This window comes from Sorex fumeus, unplaced genomic scaffold (genome assembly GCF_029834395.1).
Source record: "Sorex fumeus unplaced genomic scaffold, SorFum_2.1 ptg000063l, whole genome shotgun sequence".
Lineage (NCBI taxonomy): Eukaryota > Metazoa > Chordata > Mammalia > Eulipotyphla > Soricidae > Sorex > Sorex fumeus.
This window is the reverse complement of record NW_026606120.1, coordinates 77,868,495-77,887,454: the sequence shown is the minus strand read 5'-3', so window position 1 is coordinate 77,887,454 and position 18,960 is coordinate 77,868,495. Positions and strand designations below refer to the sequence as shown.

General features: G+C 56.0%; 2 protein-coding genes across 2 annotated transcripts in view; one reads left to right on the top strand and one right to left on the bottom strand.

Annotated features, from left to right (window-relative positions):
* EFTUD2 (elongation factor Tu GTP binding domain containing 2) overlaps positions 1-16,320 on the top strand; it is a 32,151-nt gene extending 15,831 nt beyond the window's left edge. Inside the window, exons 11-28 of the mRNA XM_056126757.1 lie at positions 101-225; positions 4,991-5,054; positions 5,348-5,438; positions 7,860-7,995; positions 8,786-8,913; positions 9,446-9,639; positions 10,568-10,679; positions 10,930-11,070; positions 11,508-11,609; positions 12,088-12,170; positions 13,182-13,268; positions 13,433-13,559; positions 13,704-13,791; positions 14,648-14,766; positions 14,851-14,945; positions 15,368-15,521; positions 15,659-15,766; positions 15,976-16,320. Of these exons, the coding sequence (XP_055982732.1) occupies positions 101-225; positions 4,991-5,054; positions 5,348-5,438; positions 7,860-7,995; positions 8,786-8,913; positions 9,446-9,639; positions 10,568-10,679; positions 10,930-11,070; positions 11,508-11,609; positions 12,088-12,170; positions 13,182-13,268; positions 13,433-13,559; positions 13,704-13,791; positions 14,648-14,766; positions 14,851-14,945; positions 15,368-15,521; positions 15,659-15,766; positions 15,976-16,071 (2,050 nt within the window). The 3' untranslated portion in view covers positions 16,072-16,320. The remainder of the gene's footprint in view (positions 1-100; positions 226-4,990; positions 5,055-5,347; positions 5,439-7,859; positions 7,996-8,785; positions 8,914-9,445; positions 9,640-10,567; positions 10,680-10,929; positions 11,071-11,507; positions 11,610-12,087; positions 12,171-13,181; positions 13,269-13,432; positions 13,560-13,703; positions 13,792-14,647; positions 14,767-14,850; positions 14,946-15,367; positions 15,522-15,658; positions 15,767-15,975) is intronic.
* A 416-nt stretch (positions 16,321-16,736) lies between these two features.
* HIGD1B (HIG1 hypoxia inducible domain family member 1B) lies at positions 16,737-18,294 on the bottom strand. The gene is made up of 3 exons (XM_056127949.1): positions 18,096-18,294; positions 17,487-17,621; positions 16,737-16,838 (listed from the first exon to the last, which is right to left on the bottom strand). Exons 1-3 carry the CDS (start codon positions 18,193-18,195, stop codon positions 16,774-16,776), a joined length of 300 nt encoding a protein of 99 aa, XP_055983924.1. The 5' UTR covers positions 18,196-18,294; the 3' UTR covers positions 16,737-16,773.
* Between the last annotated feature and the right edge of the window lie 666 nt (positions 18,295-18,960).

Sequence of the window (18,960 nt, the reverse complement as noted above, 5' to 3'; positions counted from 1 at the left end):
GAGGGAGTTGGCAAAGCAGAGTGCGCCCTGGGTGCAGGCGTGGGTGGGGGCTGGAGGACCAAGCAGCCTGTGCGCTCACTCACATGGGTCTCCCTCTCAGCATATACTCCACGGATGAGAATCTGATCCTGTCTCCGCTCCTGGGCAATGTCTGCTTCTCGAGCTCCCAGTACAGCATCTGCTTCACACTGGGCTCCTTTGCCAAGATCTATGCTGACACCTTTGGTAAGTGCTGGCTGGCAGACTGTCTCGCCAGTCCCCCCCCCCCCCCAACACCCCGCATGTCTTTGCCGCCGTCGCCACGACTTCCTGCCGGAATCCCTGCTCGGGAGTGCATGCTTTCCCCAGTGACTGTTGGCGTGGTGCTCTTTGGGGCCTCTCTGGAGAGACACTTTCCAGACCGAATGGTTTCTAACAATAGAAAAACAAAGGTGACTCAGAGGGAATTCATTTCAGGAATAAGAATTTCCTCTAGAGTGTGGCAGATTTTGTTAGAAAACAGTCTGCTGTCCACAAGGTGCTTCCTGACCTCCTCACGGGACTCTCGGGCCAGTGTAGGTACAGCGGAGGTGGTCAGCCTGCATTTGTGGTCCTCACGCAGCTCCTGCCTGATCTGGCCATTGTGTGGGCCTCTGACTGCACCAGTTCCAGTGCCACTGTTCAGCTCAGAGGCTCTCACTCCCCACCCCGAGGCCTTCCTGGCTGCCTCAGATCCCAGGAGGCTCTATTTCCAAGCTGGGGGTAGTGGGGGGGGTGGGGCTGAAGCTCCGGGAGTCCCTACTACTTGGCCTGCCTCCCTCCATTTGGATACTTTTTTTTTCTTTTGCTTTTTGGGTCACACCCAGTGATGCACAAGGGTTACTCCTGGTTCATGCACGCAGGAATTACTCCTGGCCGTGCTTGGGGGACCATATGGGATGCTGGGAATCGAACCCAGGTCGGGCCGCGTGCTATCACTCCAGCCTGTCCTACCTGCTGTGCTATCACTCCAGCCCCCCATTTGGATAGTCTTGCTCCTGTGGAAAACATGGACAGTTGCTATGTGTGTGTGTATATATATTAAATATGCATATATGTCATTCATTCTCACTGAGGAAAGTAGAATTTCATGCAGAAAACAAAATTTTGGGAGCTGGACAGGTAGCTTAATGGGCTGGAATGCTTGCTTTGCATGTAGAAGGTCTGGATTTGATTCCACATGGCATGGTGACCAAAGCGAGTGGCACAGGTATATCCCAAAAACCGAAAAAAAAAAAAAGAATAATAAAAGAAAATTCCCCTCAGACCTCATTATTAGAAATTGCTATCTTTTGGTTAAGTTTCATATTTAGTGTTTTTCATAAATTAGGTCGTATTTTATAGAACAAGGTATCTGTGATGTATAGCAATATTAGCACTCAGCTTTAGATGCCAAGAAATTGCCTATTTCAATATGTTGATGTATAAAATGTATTTTATCAAGATGTCTGCCTCCGGATTCTCTGTAGATGTACGTACATTCTCCATCAGTCAGTTGTTTTGGTTGTTTTGAGATGATTTTTTTTTAAAGATCAGTAGATGAGCAATACGTGAAATTCATCTGAACAGCCTTCTTTTAGTTTCAGAATGTACTTTGTATTGGCATGGAAAGCAAAATTTAGGATATTTCAGTAATTAGATGTAAAGTTCATTCTTCATTTGATTGAAAATGTCCCTGAGCCTCAGGTGAAGTTTTTGGTTTTTTGTTTTTTTTTTTTCCCTTCCCTTTTTGGGTCACACCCGGCTATGCACATTCCTGGCCCATGCACTCAGAAATTACTCCTGGACTCAGGACCAAATGGGATTATGGGATGCTGGGAATCGAACCCAGGTTGGCTGCATGCAAGGCAAATCCCCTACCTGCTGTGCTATCGCTCCAGCTCCCTCAGGAGAGATTATTACTCGGCCTTTGAATGCTGTTTGTCATAAGTCACAGGTGGGCTTCTAGAAAGTTAGGCTGGAGGTGACCCTGGAAAAGTTTGGATGCTTTGCTTTGTTTTATCATGTGAGAATGTAGGCCCATGAGTCAGAACCTCCAGTGGGGACAAAACAAGAACCGTTTGGCCTTTCCTTTCTCCTCATATTGCCATGTTGCCAAAAAAGTCATCCTGTGTTGGTAGTTTTTTTTTTCTGTTTTGTTTTGTTTTGTTTTGTACCACATCCGGTGGCGGTGCTCAGGGCTGTTCCTCCTGGTTCTATCACCCCTAACAGGGAACCATATGTGATGCCGAAGGTCCAGCCCAGGTGGGCTGCGTGCGTGCAAGGCAGGCGCTTTAGACCTGTAGTATTTCTCTGACCTGATCGCACATTCTCTTACAAGCACTACGGCAAGCAGGAGGAATATTGCTCTGATTTCTGATACCTTTGTCTGACAGGTGAATAGAATCCACAGAGTGACGAATGGTGGGAAGGCAGGATGGGTCTTGTACCAGAGAGCAGCTCTAGGGATGTGGAATGTAGGGATTTTGGGATCTCAGTTCCAGTGGCTTGGGGGCTAGGGAAGGCTGCCTGCTGGGTGTGGGACCCTGGAGGCTAGGGGACCTGGAATTCTAAGCTTGGGAGGAGGGCACCTGGGTGGATCTGTTGGTCTTGTACTGCTTGTGACCTGTTCTCACCGAGAAGAGTTGCAATCAGACTGCAGCAGGTGGGTTGGGACCACAGTGGGATTTGGAATACCAGCTTTTGGAGTTTAGACTTTATTCTGCAGGCAGCTTGGAACTGTTCATGATTGGAGCAGGGGCTGGAGAGAGCACAGAGCTCAGCTGCTTGCCTTGCGTGTGACTGACCCCAGCTCTGTCCCTGGCTACATGTCCCCTAAGAACCACCAGACATGGGCCAAAAACAAAAAAGGAATTGGAGTGGGGTGGTGATAATGGGCAAAACTGATAGACTAGAGCAGAGAAGGCCACAGATGAGCAGAGGATACTGCGTTTCGACGTGGCCATATCTGTGAACTGATGGGAGCAACACTGGAGGGTCTTTGATTCCCGTCAGTGTCTGTGAAACCTCCATCAGGCCTGGGTTTGGTTTGTTTTGGCTTGGGGGCCACTCCTGGGTCTGTGCTTAGGGATCGCGCCTGGCAGTGCTCAGGGGACCGTCTGTGGTGCCAGGGATTAAGCGCAGGTCATTCACACACTGTCCCCTGGATCCTGTATCTCCCTAGGCTGGTTCTTAGGAGCACTCAAGCCACTGAGGTCTGTGATGGTGACTCAGCATGTGTGAAAGGCCCAGTGCTTCCAAGCAGGGAGGAGGTCATCACTGATAGCTTGGAAGGGAGGAGCTGCCGCGCCTGGGTGACGTGAGATGGGGGAGTCCATGGCAGAGCGTATTGCCTTAGGAGAAGGTGCTGGAGACCTTCTGCCACGTGTGTGCGAGAGAGGGACCCAGATACCAGTGACCTAACTGAATGGTGCAGGAGGTCATAACTCAGAACGTCTTGAATTCCAAAAACTTCAATAAGCTCAGAGAGATGGTGCAGGGATTATGGGGCTTTCCTGGCATGCAGCTAGCTTGAGTTCAATCCCTGACACCCCATGTTGCTCCCCAAGTATTGCCAGGAGTGAGCCCTGAGTACAGAGACGGGAGTAAACCCTGAGCACAGCCAGGTGTAAACCCGAATCCAAAAACTTTTCCAAGTTACAGTAGTGACTAGGATTCGATGGGTACCATTCTGCTGAGAGTATTAATCAGTAAAGGTGAGACAAAGTGGGCATTGGTGTTTTGTCTGAGTCCTACAAGTCTGATCAAGAAATGTAGGGCTAGGAGCCAGATGGATAGTACAGCTTGTAGGGTGCTTGCCTTGCATGCAGCTGATCTGGGTTTGATTCTCAGAATCATCCCCTTTTGTCCCCTAAGCCCTGCCAGGAGTCATCCTGCGTGCAGAGCCAGGAGTAAGTCCTGAGCACCGCTGGGTGTGGCCCAAAAACCAAAAGGAAAAAAAAAGTAGGGTTAGTGGGTATCCTAGGGCAATAAGGCTGCCAGAGGGCAAACATAGCTTGTGTATGCTGGGAGGGACTGGGGAGGAGGTGCTAAGCTTTGCCTCTGGATGGGGCAGGGTTAGGCGGAGGGCACCCAGTTGCTCCCCCATGCCGCCACCCCCCCCCACCCCCCCCGGAAAGGAGCACAGGTCCTTGTCTGCAGCTCAGTGTTTGTAGAGATGGACTTAGACGTGTGCTCAGCACAGCGTAGCAGCTTTTGGAGGGGGCAGGGGTTGTGTGGCTTATTTGGCTTTATGAGCCATACCCAGCAATTCTTAGGGGTTACTCCTGGCTCCATGCTTAGGAATCACTCCTGGCAGTGTTCAGGGAAACTATATGTGGTGCCAGGGATTGAACCCGGGTCGGCCATGTGCAAGGCAGGTGCCCTGCCTACTGTGCTACTGAGTGCTCCAGCCCTGCTTTGGGATATTTAGTTTGTTTTTTTTCCCTTCCATTCCCTTTGTGGCTGCTGCTGTATTGCCTATGTCACACACACTGATTGTAACTGATTGCGACCCTTGCAAGTTCGGCCTCAGTGCTCAGCAGGCGTGCACGCTCCAGTGATGGAGCACTCATGGCTCCCTGTCAGCGACCCCCGTTCTGTACTCACACGTCTCTGGTTGTGGTGCTTGCTAGCTGCACATTCCGTTGCCGGGTCATACACACCTGGCCACACTCCAGCAATTGCACACTTTTTCTTGGCTGCTGGGGGATCCTGAGGACCACGCTCAGCACATGTGGTAGCACTTTGAACTCATGACCTCATGCCTGAAGGTGCATTTAGCCCCTCTGCCACTTTCTGTGCCCCCAGCTGGCACTTTGGGATATCTCTGGTCCTTCTTTGTGCCCAGTGCCCTTTTCTGCCTGTCTGACAAGAAGCAAATGTCTAATAGGAAGGTGCCCGAATGCCCGAGGTGCCAGCCATTTATATGCCCAAAAGAGAATTTCAAGTAATTGTCTTCTAGGTTGATTATAATTGTCTGGTTTTCTTCCAGGTGATATTAACTACCAGGAGTTTGCTAAAAGACTCTGGGGTGACATCTACTTCAACCCCAAGACGTAAGTAGCATGTGGGGTGACTGGAGAAGTGACCCAATCCCCAGTGAGAGCAGAGAGAGGCCGCAAGTCCTTGACACTAGCCATTCCTCCGTGGGTGCAGCCCACTGGCTCTGCAAGCAGGGATCTCACCCTGGATTCATCAGTGCTCTGGGTGTTATAAGGGTCACATGCACCTCCCTGCCCTGGGCCTTGAATATTCAGGATGTAGGAGTTCATTCTGGTTCATATGTTCTGGTCATTGCTGTTTGGTTCTCCCTCCTGGATTGTCTCTCACTTTCTTTTTTCTTCTGTAGGCGAAAGTTCACCAAGAAGGCCCCAACCAGCAGCTCCCAGAGGAGCTTCGTGGAGTTTATCTTGGAACCTCTGTATAAGATCCTGGCCCAGGTGAGTGCTGGCCGCCAGCTCACATCTGCCCTTCTCGATGGCATGGAGCAGAGCCGCAGGCCAGCTTCTTCACTGACCGTGAGGACAGGACAGTCAGATCCCAGCTGCTGATTGAATCATCTGGGCCTAGATGCACCATTGGAATCAGGATAAAGGGGGACGGGGAGGGGACTGGGGTGGGCGGGGCGGGGTTGCAAAAGAAGAAGGTCAAGAACTGGGAGGAGTTTTTGTTTGCCTCCATTTGACTAGTCAGATATCATTGCCAGGTTGTTTGTTTATTTTCCCCTCACCCCTCAATTTTTTTTTTATTTTTTTAATTTCAACACCATGGTTTACAGAGTTGTTCACAATACAGTTGTTACGGCCATTCACTCGACACCAATCCCACCACCAGTGTCACCTTCTCGCCACTGTTTTTTCCATTTTTCCCAGCCACCCCCCAAGCCTGCCCCCTTAGCAGGCACACAATAATTTATTCACACAATGATTTATTTTATATTGCTAATTACAACTAAATGGCTAATGGAATTACCAAAAATACTCAAAATTTGTGGAAATTATTTTCTCTCACATCTGGTCGTTAAGTCCTTGTCTATGGATTTACTAGCTGTTTGTTGCCAGTTGAGCCTTCTGTGTTGTTTTTATTTGTTGAGGTTAGCAGGCTTTTATGTACTGGGACTTCAGTAGCACTGTTGCACTATACTGTAGCACTGTCCTCTCATTGTTCATCAGTTTGCTCGAGTGGGCACCAGTAACGTCTCCATTGTGAGACTTGTTACTGTTTTTGGCATATCGAATACACCACGGGGAGCTTGCCAGACTCTGCCATGCAGGCGGGATACTCTTGGTAGCTTGCTGGGCTCTCCAAGAGGGGTGGAATCAAACAAGGATTGGCCGCGTGCAAGGCAACCACCCTACCCGCTGTGCTATCGCTCCAGCTTGAACTTCAGTAAAGTGGAAATTGGAGATGTCCAGCGGCCGTGTATGTGGCCGCATGGTCTAGAAACTTCAGGATCTGTAGAACTGGACCAAGGAGTTGACATGGCAGCAGCTGTGGGGTGTGGATGGCTTCTGGGGCTTCCGGAAGTATGGGGGAGCCCCTCCCACACACACACTCTGAGAAGATCCCAGAGTTCTCAGCCTGAAAGACTCCTGCACCTGAAATTCCCGTGGTTTGGTATCTGCAGAGATTAATAATGAGTCAGTGGAGTTGGGCCGTTGGCGTGACGGCAGCTGTGGGTTATGTGTGGTCCTGGGGCTTTGACTGGGCAGGCCCACCCACTTCTGAGAGCACCCCAGAGTTTTCAGCCGGGAGTCCTGTGTATCCATGAATTTGAGTGCTTTGGTTTGCCTCTCTTGAATTCATAATGAATTCAAGATTTCATGAATCTGAATCTGTAGAATCGGACCAGTGAGGGAGTCATTTCCCTAGGGTTTGGCTGCAGCATTTCTGACAGCAGTGAGAGAAGGGAATAGCTGCGCATTTGATGGGCACCCGGAGAATCTGAGTGATGCACTGTGGCGCATCCCATAAAGAGAAGCCCATAAGCGTGTCCGTAATGGCAGTTCTGGGCACCGCGGCTGTCCGTGGAGGGGCGTCTTCACAGCCGAGGTCTGCCTCAGAAGCTTGAGGTCTGCTGCGTGTGGGCTTGAGTGTGCGTTCTGGAAAAGGCAGCATGAAGGGGAGCTGCCACATATGGGGTCTTCAGACAGACTGTTCCGCCACAGCAGCTCTACAAAGACATGCCCAGCCACTGCACACCCAGACGTGCGCATGGGCACATGGCCATTCTAGCTGCCCGCACACCTGACGAAAATGTATTAGTGCTCAACAGTAGACTCGTGTGTCAGAAAGGGGTCAGTAAAATAAATGTGTGGAACCTGTCTCGGTAGAGACGACGAGGCCACGGGGATGATGTAGTTTGGCGCTGCCCTGACATGGGTTGGACTGCTCCTGACCTTTTTTGGTCCCTTTCTGGGCTATGAGTCCTCAGACTCTGGCTCTAAATAGGGAAAGGCAGAAATTCCCTGTGCTGGCGGAGATGCTGCTTTTCTAGCACCAGGGGGCAGCACTGGCAACAGTCAGGCTGGTGTGTCTGCCAGGTCGGTTTGAAGGGCTGGTCCCAAAGACAGTCCTGGAAGGAATCTGTTGCTCTTGCCAAGATCTCCTCATAGAAGGGAACCTACTGCAGTGACCTTTCAAAATGCCCTTTGGTGGCCGGAGAGGTAGGACAGGCGGGTGAGGCGCCTGCCCTGCAAGCAGCAGACTCAGCTTCAAATCCCAGCATCTCATAGGGACCCTGAGCAGCACTGCCTGTGACACAGCAAAGAAATAAATAACGCCTTCCAGCCTTCCCTGGTCCTCTGTCCTGTACCCTGGGACCACCACTGCTGATGACAAAGGGTCTGGTGTTGTGACAGGTGGTGGGTGACGTGGACACCAGCCTCCCAAGGACCCTGGATGAACTCGGCATCCACCTGACTAAGGAGGAACTGAAGCTAAACATCCGCCCCCTTCTCAGACTGGTGTGCAAGAAATTCTTCGGCGAGTTCACAGGTAACAGCACCCTGTGGGGGGCTGGGTGCAACCCGCAGTGGTGAGCCTGCCACTGTTCAGAGCACCTGGCTTTCCCTCTTTCCCCTCCCTACTGGGCACTACCAAGACTTTTGTCTGGGGAAACAAGCATTTCAGCGTGCCTGCCAGGAGACGGGGACACAGATGTCGGGGTCCTACACTTTCACGCAGAAGAGCCAGGGAGGTGGAGAGGGCAACAGCCAACGACCCTCCAGATCTGAGTCCAAGTTTGTGGATCACAGGTGTCTGATCCCCGGAGTGCAGAGTGGCACTATTAAGTGTGGTGGTCAGCCTGGTACACAGATGCCAGTCAGCAGCTGCTCAGTGGCAGAGCACACACATTAGGCCCTCGTATCTCCTGGCACTGCAGGGCAGGAGCAAAGGTATTGGCCATGTGTGGCCGGCTGCCAGAAGAGCAGGGGCCAGTCTCAGAGGGGCAGTGCCCTTCTGGGGTGGTTCTGAGTGCCTCAGAAGTCGGGTCTCAGATCTTAGGGTCAGTAAGGGCCTCTGACTGCCAGACAGACGCTCAGGAACTGCTACAGAAATGAGTCCCGGGAACCCCTTGTCCCTGGAACTTCTTCCTGGCATGGGTGTGCCTCCGGGCCCTCGGACAGCTCACTGTGGGGAGCAGGGAGCCGCTCGCCCGGAGTCTTTGTCCCGCTCCTGAGCTCAAGATCAGTCTTTGCCCTTGGTGCTCTGGGGCTGTGCCAAGTGGTCTGCTCCTAGGTGCCTGCTCCCCCAAGGGAACCCTGACGCTCCCGTCTCCCCACAGGCTTTGTGGACATGTGTGTGCAGCACATCCCGTCTCCGAAGGTGGGCGCCAAGCCCAAGATCGAACACACCTACACGGGTGGCGTGGACTCCGACCTTGGCGAGGCCATGAGCGACTGTGACCCCGATGTAAGGAGCACCCTGGGGCGGGGGTGCTATTTTGGTCCCTGGGCAGGGCCCTCTCCCACCCTCACTGTGTCTGCTGAGCGCAGGGTCAGGCCGGCCTGTGTTCAGAGGTCACCACTTGCCAGTGAAGCGAGCTTGGACACTTCACTCACTCTTGCTCATGAGACTGTAGAGAGTGGGGCGATGGCTAGGTGAGGTCAGAAGGAAGGAAGCAAGGCCAGAGAGATGGTGCGCTCTTGGCTCACATGCCAACTCCGGTCTCAACCCCGGCACTAGCTAGCACACCCCTGAGCCCTGCCAAGGGTCACTCATGAGCAAGGAGCCAGGAGCGTAACTGGGTTTTCCCCAAACACCCCTCCAAAAAGGGAGGGAGGATGAGAAGGAGGAAATGGTTTCTGGCGATGCCTGTGGCACCAAGCAGGGAATTTTCTTGGGGCCTCATCCCCTCTCTCATACCAGCACTGTGAAAGGGAAGCATTGCTAATCGGCGTTCCCTAGAGAGTAGCCTAAGACGGCGCTTTGTCCCCCCCTCTAGGGGCCCCTGATGTGCCACACCACGAAGATGTACAGCACTGACGATGGGGTCCAGTTTCATGCCTTTGGCCGGGTACTCAGCGGCACCATCCATGCTGGGCAGCCGGTGAAGGTGCTGGGGGAGAATTACACCCTGGAGGACGAGGAGGACTCGCAGATTTGCACCGTGGGCCGCCTGTGGATCTCCGTGGCCAGGTACTACCAATGACAACTTCTTGGGCACACCAGGGCCTTGACCCTGGAATGGCCCCAGGTGCTTCTTTGAGGACTTCTTGAAATGCAGTCGCAGGGGCCCCATTAGTGAATCTTCCTCCTACCCCTCACGCTCACTCTGGCCAGAGTGTGGCTATTACAAAGCCGGTCCCTGTGTTTGAGTGGCCTGTGGTCTATTTTTGCGCATCCTAATCCTCTGTCTTCTCTGATCCTTGAGTCATAACCTTCATGTTTTTTTTCCAAGAAAAATTGTTCCTTGACTCCCCCGTTATTGTTTGTTTGTTTGGGGGCCACACCCAGCAGTGCCCCAGCACTAGTCAATATTTACTCCTGACTCTTCACTCAGGGATAACTTCTGGTGGGGGGTGGGGGGGAGGCGCATATGTGTTGCCTGGGATCAAACCCGGGTCATTGACGTGCAGGGCCAGCGCCCCCCCCCCCCCCCCCCCCCCCCGGCTATTCTGTCTCTCCAGCCCCTTCACTGACCGTTCTTTGACCGAGGGAAGACTTCCTGGCGCCCTGCACCATCCCAGTACACCCAAGCTCAGCTGGGCCTCTGGGCTGCTTGTCGCTTGCTCAGTGTCTTCTCCGCCACGAAGCAGCTCTGAGACTGTGGTGTGTCTTCAGGCAGCCCCACCTCTGCTCCAGAGCCCCGTCCCGCCAGGCACGAGACCCTTGGAGCACCCAAGAGCTTCAGTAGCTGCTGTGGTGCTTTTGTACTGTCCCCAAGGCCCATCTCCAGTCCAGTTCCCTGCATTGTCCTCTCGCAAAACCTGATACTCTGCCCTAAGCACTCCTCAGTTTGTGACGACCTGGTGGGTGGGGTGTCTGGCTCAGAGCAGGCACGCAAGACATTTCTGGGGCGAGTCCTGTGTCCGGGGCTCACACCCCCTTGTTGACCATTGTCCAGGTACCACATTGAGGTGAACCGAGTCCCTGCCGGCAACTGGGTTCTGATAGAAGGCGTGGATCAACCCATCGTCAAGACAGCGACTATCACTGAACCCCGAGGCAATGAGGAGGTAGAGGCAGCCACAGTGACTCAGCGCGTCTGGGGGGAACACAGGAGCTCGGGACTCCTGGGGCCGGCCACGCTGAATTCTTGCGCACTTGGGAAGTCCCGTTCGTGCTTTTCCTTTCTCTGCCTGGGCCCAGATGGCTCCCGGGGTGGTGTGTGGCCACTGGACAGGGGACAGGTCACTGCTGTCTCACCTCTGCCCCTCCAGGGCCTGCTGGGCACACGCCTTCACACCTTTGTGTTTCGGGTCTCAGGCTCAGATTTTCCGGCCCTTGAAGTTCAACACCACGTCTGTCATCAAGATCGCCGTGGAGCCAGTCAACCCATCTGAGCTCCCCAAGATGCTGGATGGCCTGCGCAAGGTCAACAAGAGTTACCCCTCCCTCACCACCAAGGTGGGTCCCTGCAGGGTCTGCCCACCCGTTCCCTGAGGCCACCCTGCAGCCTGTGAGCGGGGCTTGGAGAGCGCAAGTGAGCAGGCACTGTCTCAGAGGCGGGCCAGGGGGGTCCTCTGGGTCTGAGCACGTGTTTCGCACACAGGAGCCCAAGGTGCAGTGCCCTGCACATGGTTCCTTGAGCACTGCGGGGAGCAACTCCCTCCCAAGCTCAGAGCTGGGAGTAGCCCCTCAGCATTGCTGGCAGGTCCCAAAAGCCAGAAAGACTAAGGAAATCCCAGAGAGAGCAGGGTTCCCCCCAAATGTTGGAGAGGCCTGGGTCAGGGGCTCCCGTCAGTGGCGGGCATGGAGCGGGCAGGTCCCGGGCTGCCCTGTGCATCTGTTCCCCCTGCTATGCGGGCACACGGGCAGCCTGCGACCGGTCCGGGCCGTTGCAGGTGGAAGAGTCTGGCGAGCACGTGATCCTGGGCACAGGCGAGCTCTACCTGGACTGCGTGATGCACGACCTGCGCAAGATGTACTCGGAGATAGACATCAAGGTGCACGGCCCCAACCCTGGGGCAGGGGCATTGCAGGGGGCCTTCGCGGACCTGTTGGTGGTCTACTGCAGCAGCCCAGGAGCCCTCTGGTGGCCAGGGCTCTGAGCGGGTGGTTGAGGAGAGCAGGGCACTGCCTCGCGGGCTCCCTGAGTGTTGGTGAGCCTGGGATTGGGGCAGAAGTGCCTGGTTTCTCGCCTCCGTATCTGGTGCCTTGGATTGTGCCGAGAGCCTGTGTCTCCGGCCCAGGTCAGTGGATTTGAGGGGGAGCTGGGCTTTCCGGACTTGAGAGCAGCGTGGGTCATGGTGGCTCTGGCAGACCCACGGGAGCACTCAGAGAAGTGGGGGAGTATACACTTTGTGAGGTTTCCTCCGGCCTTTCAGTGATGGGACCCTGTCACCATCCTTGTCACCAGTACTGGTTAGCACGATGCTCTTGACAAGGAACCCAGGCCTCCTGACCGTCTGCTATGGTTTGCAGGTGGCCGATCCTGTGGTCACATTTTGTGAGACAGTGGTGGAAACGTCCTCCCTCAAGTGCTTTGCCGAGACGCCTAACAAGAAGTAAGCTGGGGGTTGCTGGCTGCAAGGAGTGGGGAGGGCTTTCCTTGAAGGCCGCATCTCGGCCTCTCATCCCTTACTCCTGTGGCACAAGGCCTTGCCTTTCTGGGGGTTCCTCCCAGCAGCAGTCCTCAGCTCCCCAGGCTGGGTTTTGCTTGGGAGCTGAGAATGGGCTGCTGCTCACACCTGGGGGCTGCATCTGGCTGTGCGAGGGCTGGGGGGCGTGTTGTGCAGGAATCGAACCTGGGTCAGGTGCATGCTGGCACTGTGCTGTCTCCTGGCCCTTGTACACCTTTCTGATCACTCTCTACAGTGTACCGCATTGGGTCATGCCTCAGTGGGAGAGCACCTGCCTTGAGTTCATGTTTGATTTCTGCCATGGAACACACAAGCTCCTCACTCCTATTTCCCTAGCTCCTGGGAAGCATTTTTTGTTTGTTTTAAAGAGCTTAGTGCATGCTTCACAGTAGGAGAAGGCCCAGGTTTGGTCCCCAGCACCATATTCCACCCCCAACCTCCCACCCCAATATAGATGGGCTTTGGGTCTGAGCACCTCGGATATTCAAATTTTAAAGCACAAACCCCTTTGTGCTTTCCTTTCTCCGCCCTTCCCCCTTGTCCCCTGCCCATGCCTTTCACCGATGTTCCTGTTTGTGATCCCTTTGTCACTGTGTGTGTGGTGGGCATGGGGCAGATTAAACCCTGGGCCTCTGGGACTGGATTGATAGCACAGCACGTAGGGCACTTGCTTGCACATGGCTGACCTGGATTTGTGTCCCTGGCGCCTCAGATGGTTCCCTGAGATTTTCCAGGGGTGAACCCTGAACCAGAAATAAGCCCTGAACGCTGCCAGTGTGGCCCAAAGACTGAAAAATTTAAAAATTTTAAAAGTAAACAAATCGTCGTGCTCAGTGAAGCATCCCTAAGCCACCTGCTCATTGCCATCTTTCCTTCTGAGTGACCCTCCTGCACATCCTGCTGACTGTCCTCCTTCCCTGTTTCCTTTCTGATCAGGAACAAGATCACCATGATTGCAGAGCCCCTTGAGAAGGGCCTGGCCGAGGACATTGAGAACGAGGTGGTGCAGATAACGTGGAACCGGTAAGACCAGGGCCAGGGGCCGTGGGGGTGCAGCTAATCTGCCAGGCACATGGGGCCTGTGGAGGTGCAGCTCCCCTGTTGTCCTGTTCCTGGAAGGTGTGGGCACTGCCAGGCAGGCAGGCGGGCACTGAGCCTGCCATGCTAGTTTTCTCCTCCTCCCCCAGGAAGAAGCTGGGAGAGTTTTTCCAGACCAAGTACGATTGGGATCTGCTAGCTGCCCGTTCCATCTGGGCTTTTGGGCCTGATGCCACCGGCCCCAACATCCTGGTGGACGATACCCTGCCCTCTGAGGTATGGGATCCCGCGGGTGCCCCATGGTGGAGTTGCAGCTCTTTCCTGAGAGCCTTCTGTGAAGGAGCGTGAGGCCCCTGACCTCATGTTTGACCCCACCGCTGTACACACCCCTGCTGAGAGCCCTCCCTCACCTTCCCGCAGGTCGACAAGGCTCTTCTTGGCTCGGTGAAGGACAGCATCGTTCAGGGTTTCCAGTGGGGAACCAGAGAGGGGCCCCTGTGTGATGAGTGTGAGTCCCCACCCGCCGCCTCTGCTGGTCCTGCCCTGGAGGGAGGTTGTTGCTAGCCTGGCATTTGCTCCTCTCTCCTGACAGCCAACGGAAGATGCAGGGGGTGGGGGCTGGCACAGTAATATAGTGGGTAGCGTGCTTGCCTTGCACACGGCCGACCTGGGTTCAATCCCTGGTGTGTCTCATACGGTCTCCTGAATGGAGAGTCAAGAGTGACCCCTGTGTATTGCCAGGTATGACCCAAGGACCAAAAATAAGGGAACGGGAAGGGGCGGAAGATAGAGCTAGATGGGGTTTAAGAGACCAAGATTGCACATCTGTGCAATTTTCAAAACTTACTCTGCAGGGGTGGAGCAATAGTACAGCGGATAGGATGATTGCCTTGCACGCAGCAGACCTGGGTTCGATTCCCAGCGTCCCATACGGTCCCGCAAGCACTGCCAATAATTACTTAGTGCATGAGTCAGGAGTAGCCCCCGTGCAATGCCGGGTGTGATCCCCCCCAAAAAAAACTCTGCATCCCAAGATAGTTTACTATCTAGGGCTATGTGGTGTGGGTTCAGTCGCCTGAGGAAGTAGCCCCTCAGCATCCCTGGTCATGGTGCCCCTGCAGAAAAAGATCATTTAATATCTGCAAAAGAAATGCCTCGACCCCCCAGGAAGCTTTGTGGTGTCTGAGCCTGGACCAGATCCAACACCAAGAACATTTGCTTAGCTGCTGGCCCCCACGCCCTGCTCAGGTGCTCATCCACGCGATTGACTGTGGCTGTCAGCTGCTTTCTGGCTCCCTGGGCTCTGCCCATGGTCCCTGGCGCCCACCACAGCCCCCCAGTCACCTCCTCCGTCTCCTTTCCAGTGATCCGAAACGTCAAATTTAAGATCCTGGATGCTGTGGTTGCCCAGGAGCCCCTGCACCGGGGCGGGGGCCAGATCATCCCCACGGCCAGGAGAGTCGTCTACTCAGCCTTCCTCATGGTAAGGGCCAGGCCAGCCCCGCAGCTCCCCCTCTCGTGGGGCTCGCTTCCCGCCTACAAGAGTCTCCCGCCACCTCTGTTGCAGGCCACGCCACGTCTCATGGAGCCGTATTACTTTGTGGAGGTGCAGGCCCCTGCGGACTGCGTGTCTGCTGTCTACACTGTCCTGGCCAGGCGTAGGTGAGCAGCCCCATCCTCAGGGAAGCACCGTGGAAGGGAGCAGACGGGGCTGTCGGGAAGGAGGGCATAGGAACAGCAGTGAGGCAACCCCCTCCACTCACCACAGATTAAAGTTGGGAGGTCCCAGGCTGGAGAGCTAGTGCAGGGGTTAGGACGTTTGTCTTAGGCGCAGCCAACCCAGGTCTGATCCCCATCACCACATGCAGTTCCCCCTCCAAGCCCTGCCTTAGTGTAGAGCCGAGAACAGTAAAACAGGATATGCTGTTCTTTCTTGGGTGCCCCTTCCAGGAGAGTGCCCAAAGCTGCCCCTTTAGTCTCAGGCCTGCCCTCTGGGCGTGGTGGGGTGACTCTGTTGTGGGTGGGGCTGCCTCGCCCTTTTCCTCTGGGGGACTCGGGCCTGAGCCTCTGCTTCTGTGACTCAGGGGGCACGTAACACAGGATGCGCCCATCCCTGGCTCCCCTCTCTACACCATCAAAGCCTTCATCCCTGCCATCGATTCTTTCGGCTTCGAAACGGATCTGCGGACTCACACGCAGGGCCAGGCCTTTTCCCTGTCTGTCTTCCACCACTGGCAGGTGAGAAGGCCCCGCCTCCCCCCTCTGAGAAACCAGCCCCCTTGACCTGGTCCTCTTCCAAGCCCGGAAGAACTTTCTCATACCTTTGAGCGCTCGGGGAAGGTGGCCAGGGCCATGTGAACCCCTCTGCCTTCCAGATTGTCCCTGGTGATCCTCTAGACAAGAGCATCGTGATCCGGCCCCTGGAGCCCCAGCCAGCCCCCCACCTGGCTCGGGAATTCATGATCAAAACCCGGCGGCGGAAGGTGTGTGTCTTTGGGTGGGCTCAGTGCAGTGGGGCTTCCCTTCTTCATTTGGAACTGTTGTCCTGAAGCCACCTTGCAGATGGGGCGCTTTGCAAGGTGCAGGGTACAGCATGGCTCGGGAGGGCATTCTCCCCTGGGATGCTCCCATCTTCCCCTGCACCTTCCCCCAGCTGACTCAAGCGCCCCTTCTCCTGTCGATCCCTCGGCAGGGCCTGAGTGAGGATGTGAGCATCAGCAAGTTCTTCGACGACCCTATGCTGCTGGAGCTCGCCAAGCAGGATGTAGTGCTCAATTACCCCATGTGAGCCCCCCTGCTGTTGGCGCCACCACCTGCTACACCCAAGCTTTCTGTCCTGGGCGGAGGTCAGACCAGCCAGGGGTCGGGCACCCCCCGCCCCAAGGAGGGAGCAGGTGCCCCCCACGCCCCGTTACTGCTGGCTTCGTTCCCAGGGAACAGAGTGGATCTTGGGCTCTGCGAAGAACAAAGGGCCCAGTCTCCAGGAGTCTTATGTTTTATAAGTTTGATCTTAGATATGATTTTCAAGTGAACAGAACATTCTGGCTCCTGCCTGTGTCTGCTTTCATTCCGACCCCCCTCCAGCCTCTGGCGCCCTGGCCCTGGGGCTGTGTGAGCCTTCCCTGAGGCAGCACTGTCCCACTTCCCACTTCCTGTCTGGGTCCCGGGGACATCCCTGATGGGGAGCACCTGCCACAGGCTGAGTTCCTGAGCCTGGAGCAGCTTTCTTCCTCCGCCCCACTCTGCCTGCGGTGGGCAGGCTGCTGGCATCGCTTCCTTCCTCTGCCCTTGCCCGCCCCAAGCATCCTTAGCCCTGGGCCTGGGAACCAGAATTCTCTTTTCCAGCCCACCACTCTGGGTCTTTCCCGCCACCAGCACCTCCGTTCCCATCATCTTTCTCTACCTAATAGAGGAAGAGACTTGGTTTTCTTCAAAGCTGCTTTATTCGAAACTGGGTCTGGGAGTGCCAAGGCCAGCCTGGTGGGCGTTGCTACTTCTCCCCGGTGTCCTGCACCGCCTTCTTGATGTAATCTCTGTACATGGTGTACACAGCCCCTGTGGGAGGAGGGCAGCGTCCCAGCCATGAGGGACACCTGGGCCCCGACTCCCCCATTCTTGAGGGTCCAGCTTCCCTGCTCCTCCTGCCTGGTCCCATCGGGCGCAGGCTATGGAGTTCCCATGGCCCCTCCAGCCTGTTGCCCGCTGAGAACCTCAGCAGCCTGGGGGGTGGCAGGGGGTTGCGTCCTGGAAGGGCACATGACTCTGGGCAGAGGGGAGAAAGTGAGCATAGCTTCTGTGAGAGTTTTCTTGTTTTGGTTTGGGGGCCACATCTGGTAGTGTCTGACCCCTGTCCATCTCTCTGGCTTCAGTGAGTGGTTTTGGGGCCCACCCAGTAGTGTTTGGGGGGCCATGCGGGCCCCATCATGTGAAGCCTGTGTTCTGGCCTTTTTTGTTCCCCTCCCTGGCCCCTGCATACTTCTGAGCTAGGACAAATTCAGGAAACAGTCTATACCATCTCCACAGACGCGGGAAGGGAGATGAGCCAGGGAACCCTGGAAATGTCCCTTTCTGGGGCCTTCACGCCTGCCCCCCGCCCCCCCCCACCCCCCATGGAGCCTGGCCCGGGAAGGGAACCAGGGTCCCAGCCCCTTCAGCGCTAAGGCCTCCCAGACTCTGCTCTTGGCAGCCCACCTTGCTACTCACCGAGCATGATAGCGCCCACGGCGCAGGCATGTGCCGCCACCCGCGTGTGGATCAGGTGGATGGACATCTTGGTGGGACCCCGAGCCTTCAGTCGGTAAATCCTGTATGCCGCCACCACCAGGCAGCCTCCTAAGCCTGTGTCGGAGAACGGGAACCCTGGGCCACAGCTGGCACTGCCCCACGTGCTCCTGAGAGCTGGCCAGGCAGCTGAGGGCTGGGGGAGGCTGTCCTTGAAGGCTGGGCAGTCCCAGGGGTGTTTCTGACTGGCCACCTCCTTCAGGTGACCCCTGCCCCGATGCCAGCCTGTCCACACTACCCCTCAGTCCCCCCAGTGGTGCTCCCACCACTGGTTCCTGCAGCCCCAACCTTGCCCTCGCCCTCCTGCTCCCTTGACTGCAATGGGGGCCCTCAAATGCTCCTTCCCACCCCGAGGCTGGCTGGTGCCCCATTTCCCCACCACCCACGTTGTTTGCCACCTCACCCACCCAGATGGCCTCATTTTATTGGACAGGGCTGCCCGTGGGCACCTTTGCTCTCAGACTCAAACTTTTCTCTTGGAAAGTTTGGGGAGACCTGTCCTCAGCAGCCCCCACTGTGCCTCCCACTCACCCACTGGCACCAGCGGCGACTCCCTGGTCTTCCTCAGGAGCCTCGTGGACACGCTGTCGTCCCCCTCGGGTGGTACCCACCAGCCTTTGTTGGCCGACATCCTGGTTCCAGGCTCCTAGTCGGCTGCCTGGCCAGCCCTGGAAGGCAGCCCCCCGCAATGAGAACTGGCCTTAGGCTGGGGTGCAGGGGCGGGAGCTGCTTACTCCTCTCACCATGCCTAGCACCACCCCTATGCGGCAGGACGGCCCCTGGCTCCCGGCTCCGAAGGCGCCTCCACCAGGCCCATGTCCGACTCCCCGGCTTCCTCTCCCGCTCCTCACTTGGCTCTTGGCGCCGCTTCCCCCTCCCCCAGCCACCGCCCTGTGGTCTGATCCTTGGGCCAAGAAAAGCAGCTGGGAAGATCCACAGCGGAAGGTGGGAGGAACCGACTGGAGGAGTAGGGCCTCGGGCCTTGGTCCTGGGGGAGCTGCCCAGCAGGACCTGGGCCCCAGGGAGCTGCTCGCGTTCATGGGCTCAGCTGGAAGCAGAGATCTGGGACTTCGCTGAGCAAGCCCAGATAATTTCATCTCTTATCTCCGTCTCTGGGGTTGTGACCACCTGTTGCCCCACTTGCTCACTCCTATAGAATGCTGGCTTTGATCACAAACAGCTGAGACCTTGGTCCTGGTCCTCCCACCCAGGGTTTCCCCGTGGGCTGTATGGCTCCCTGCTCTAGGCACTGCCTCCTCCAAGTCGCCCCTCGTGGCCTGGGGGAGCAAGGGCTGTGGGATGCTGCCACGCCCCAAGTAGGTGCTAGAGAGCGGTGGTCTGCTTCTGCCAGGGCCTCCACTCGCACCAGTGCTGGAGCTGCCACGATGGGGCCAAG

Bases quoted from the DNA above. Each gene is read 5' to 3' on its own strand.
- HIGD1B (XM_056127949.1), bottom strand. From the start codon at position 18,195: ATGTCGGCCAACAAAGGCTGGTGGGTACCACCCGAGGGGGACGACAGC. The intron at 17,622-18,095 runs GTGAGTGGGAGG...TCTCCGACACAG, and splicing joins GTCGCCGCTGGTGCCAGTGG to GCTTAGGAGGCTGCCTGGTG. The intron at 16,839-17,486 runs GTGAGTAGCAAG...CTCCTCCCACAG, and splicing joins CGTGGGCGCTATCATGCTCG to GGGCTGTGTACACCATGTAC.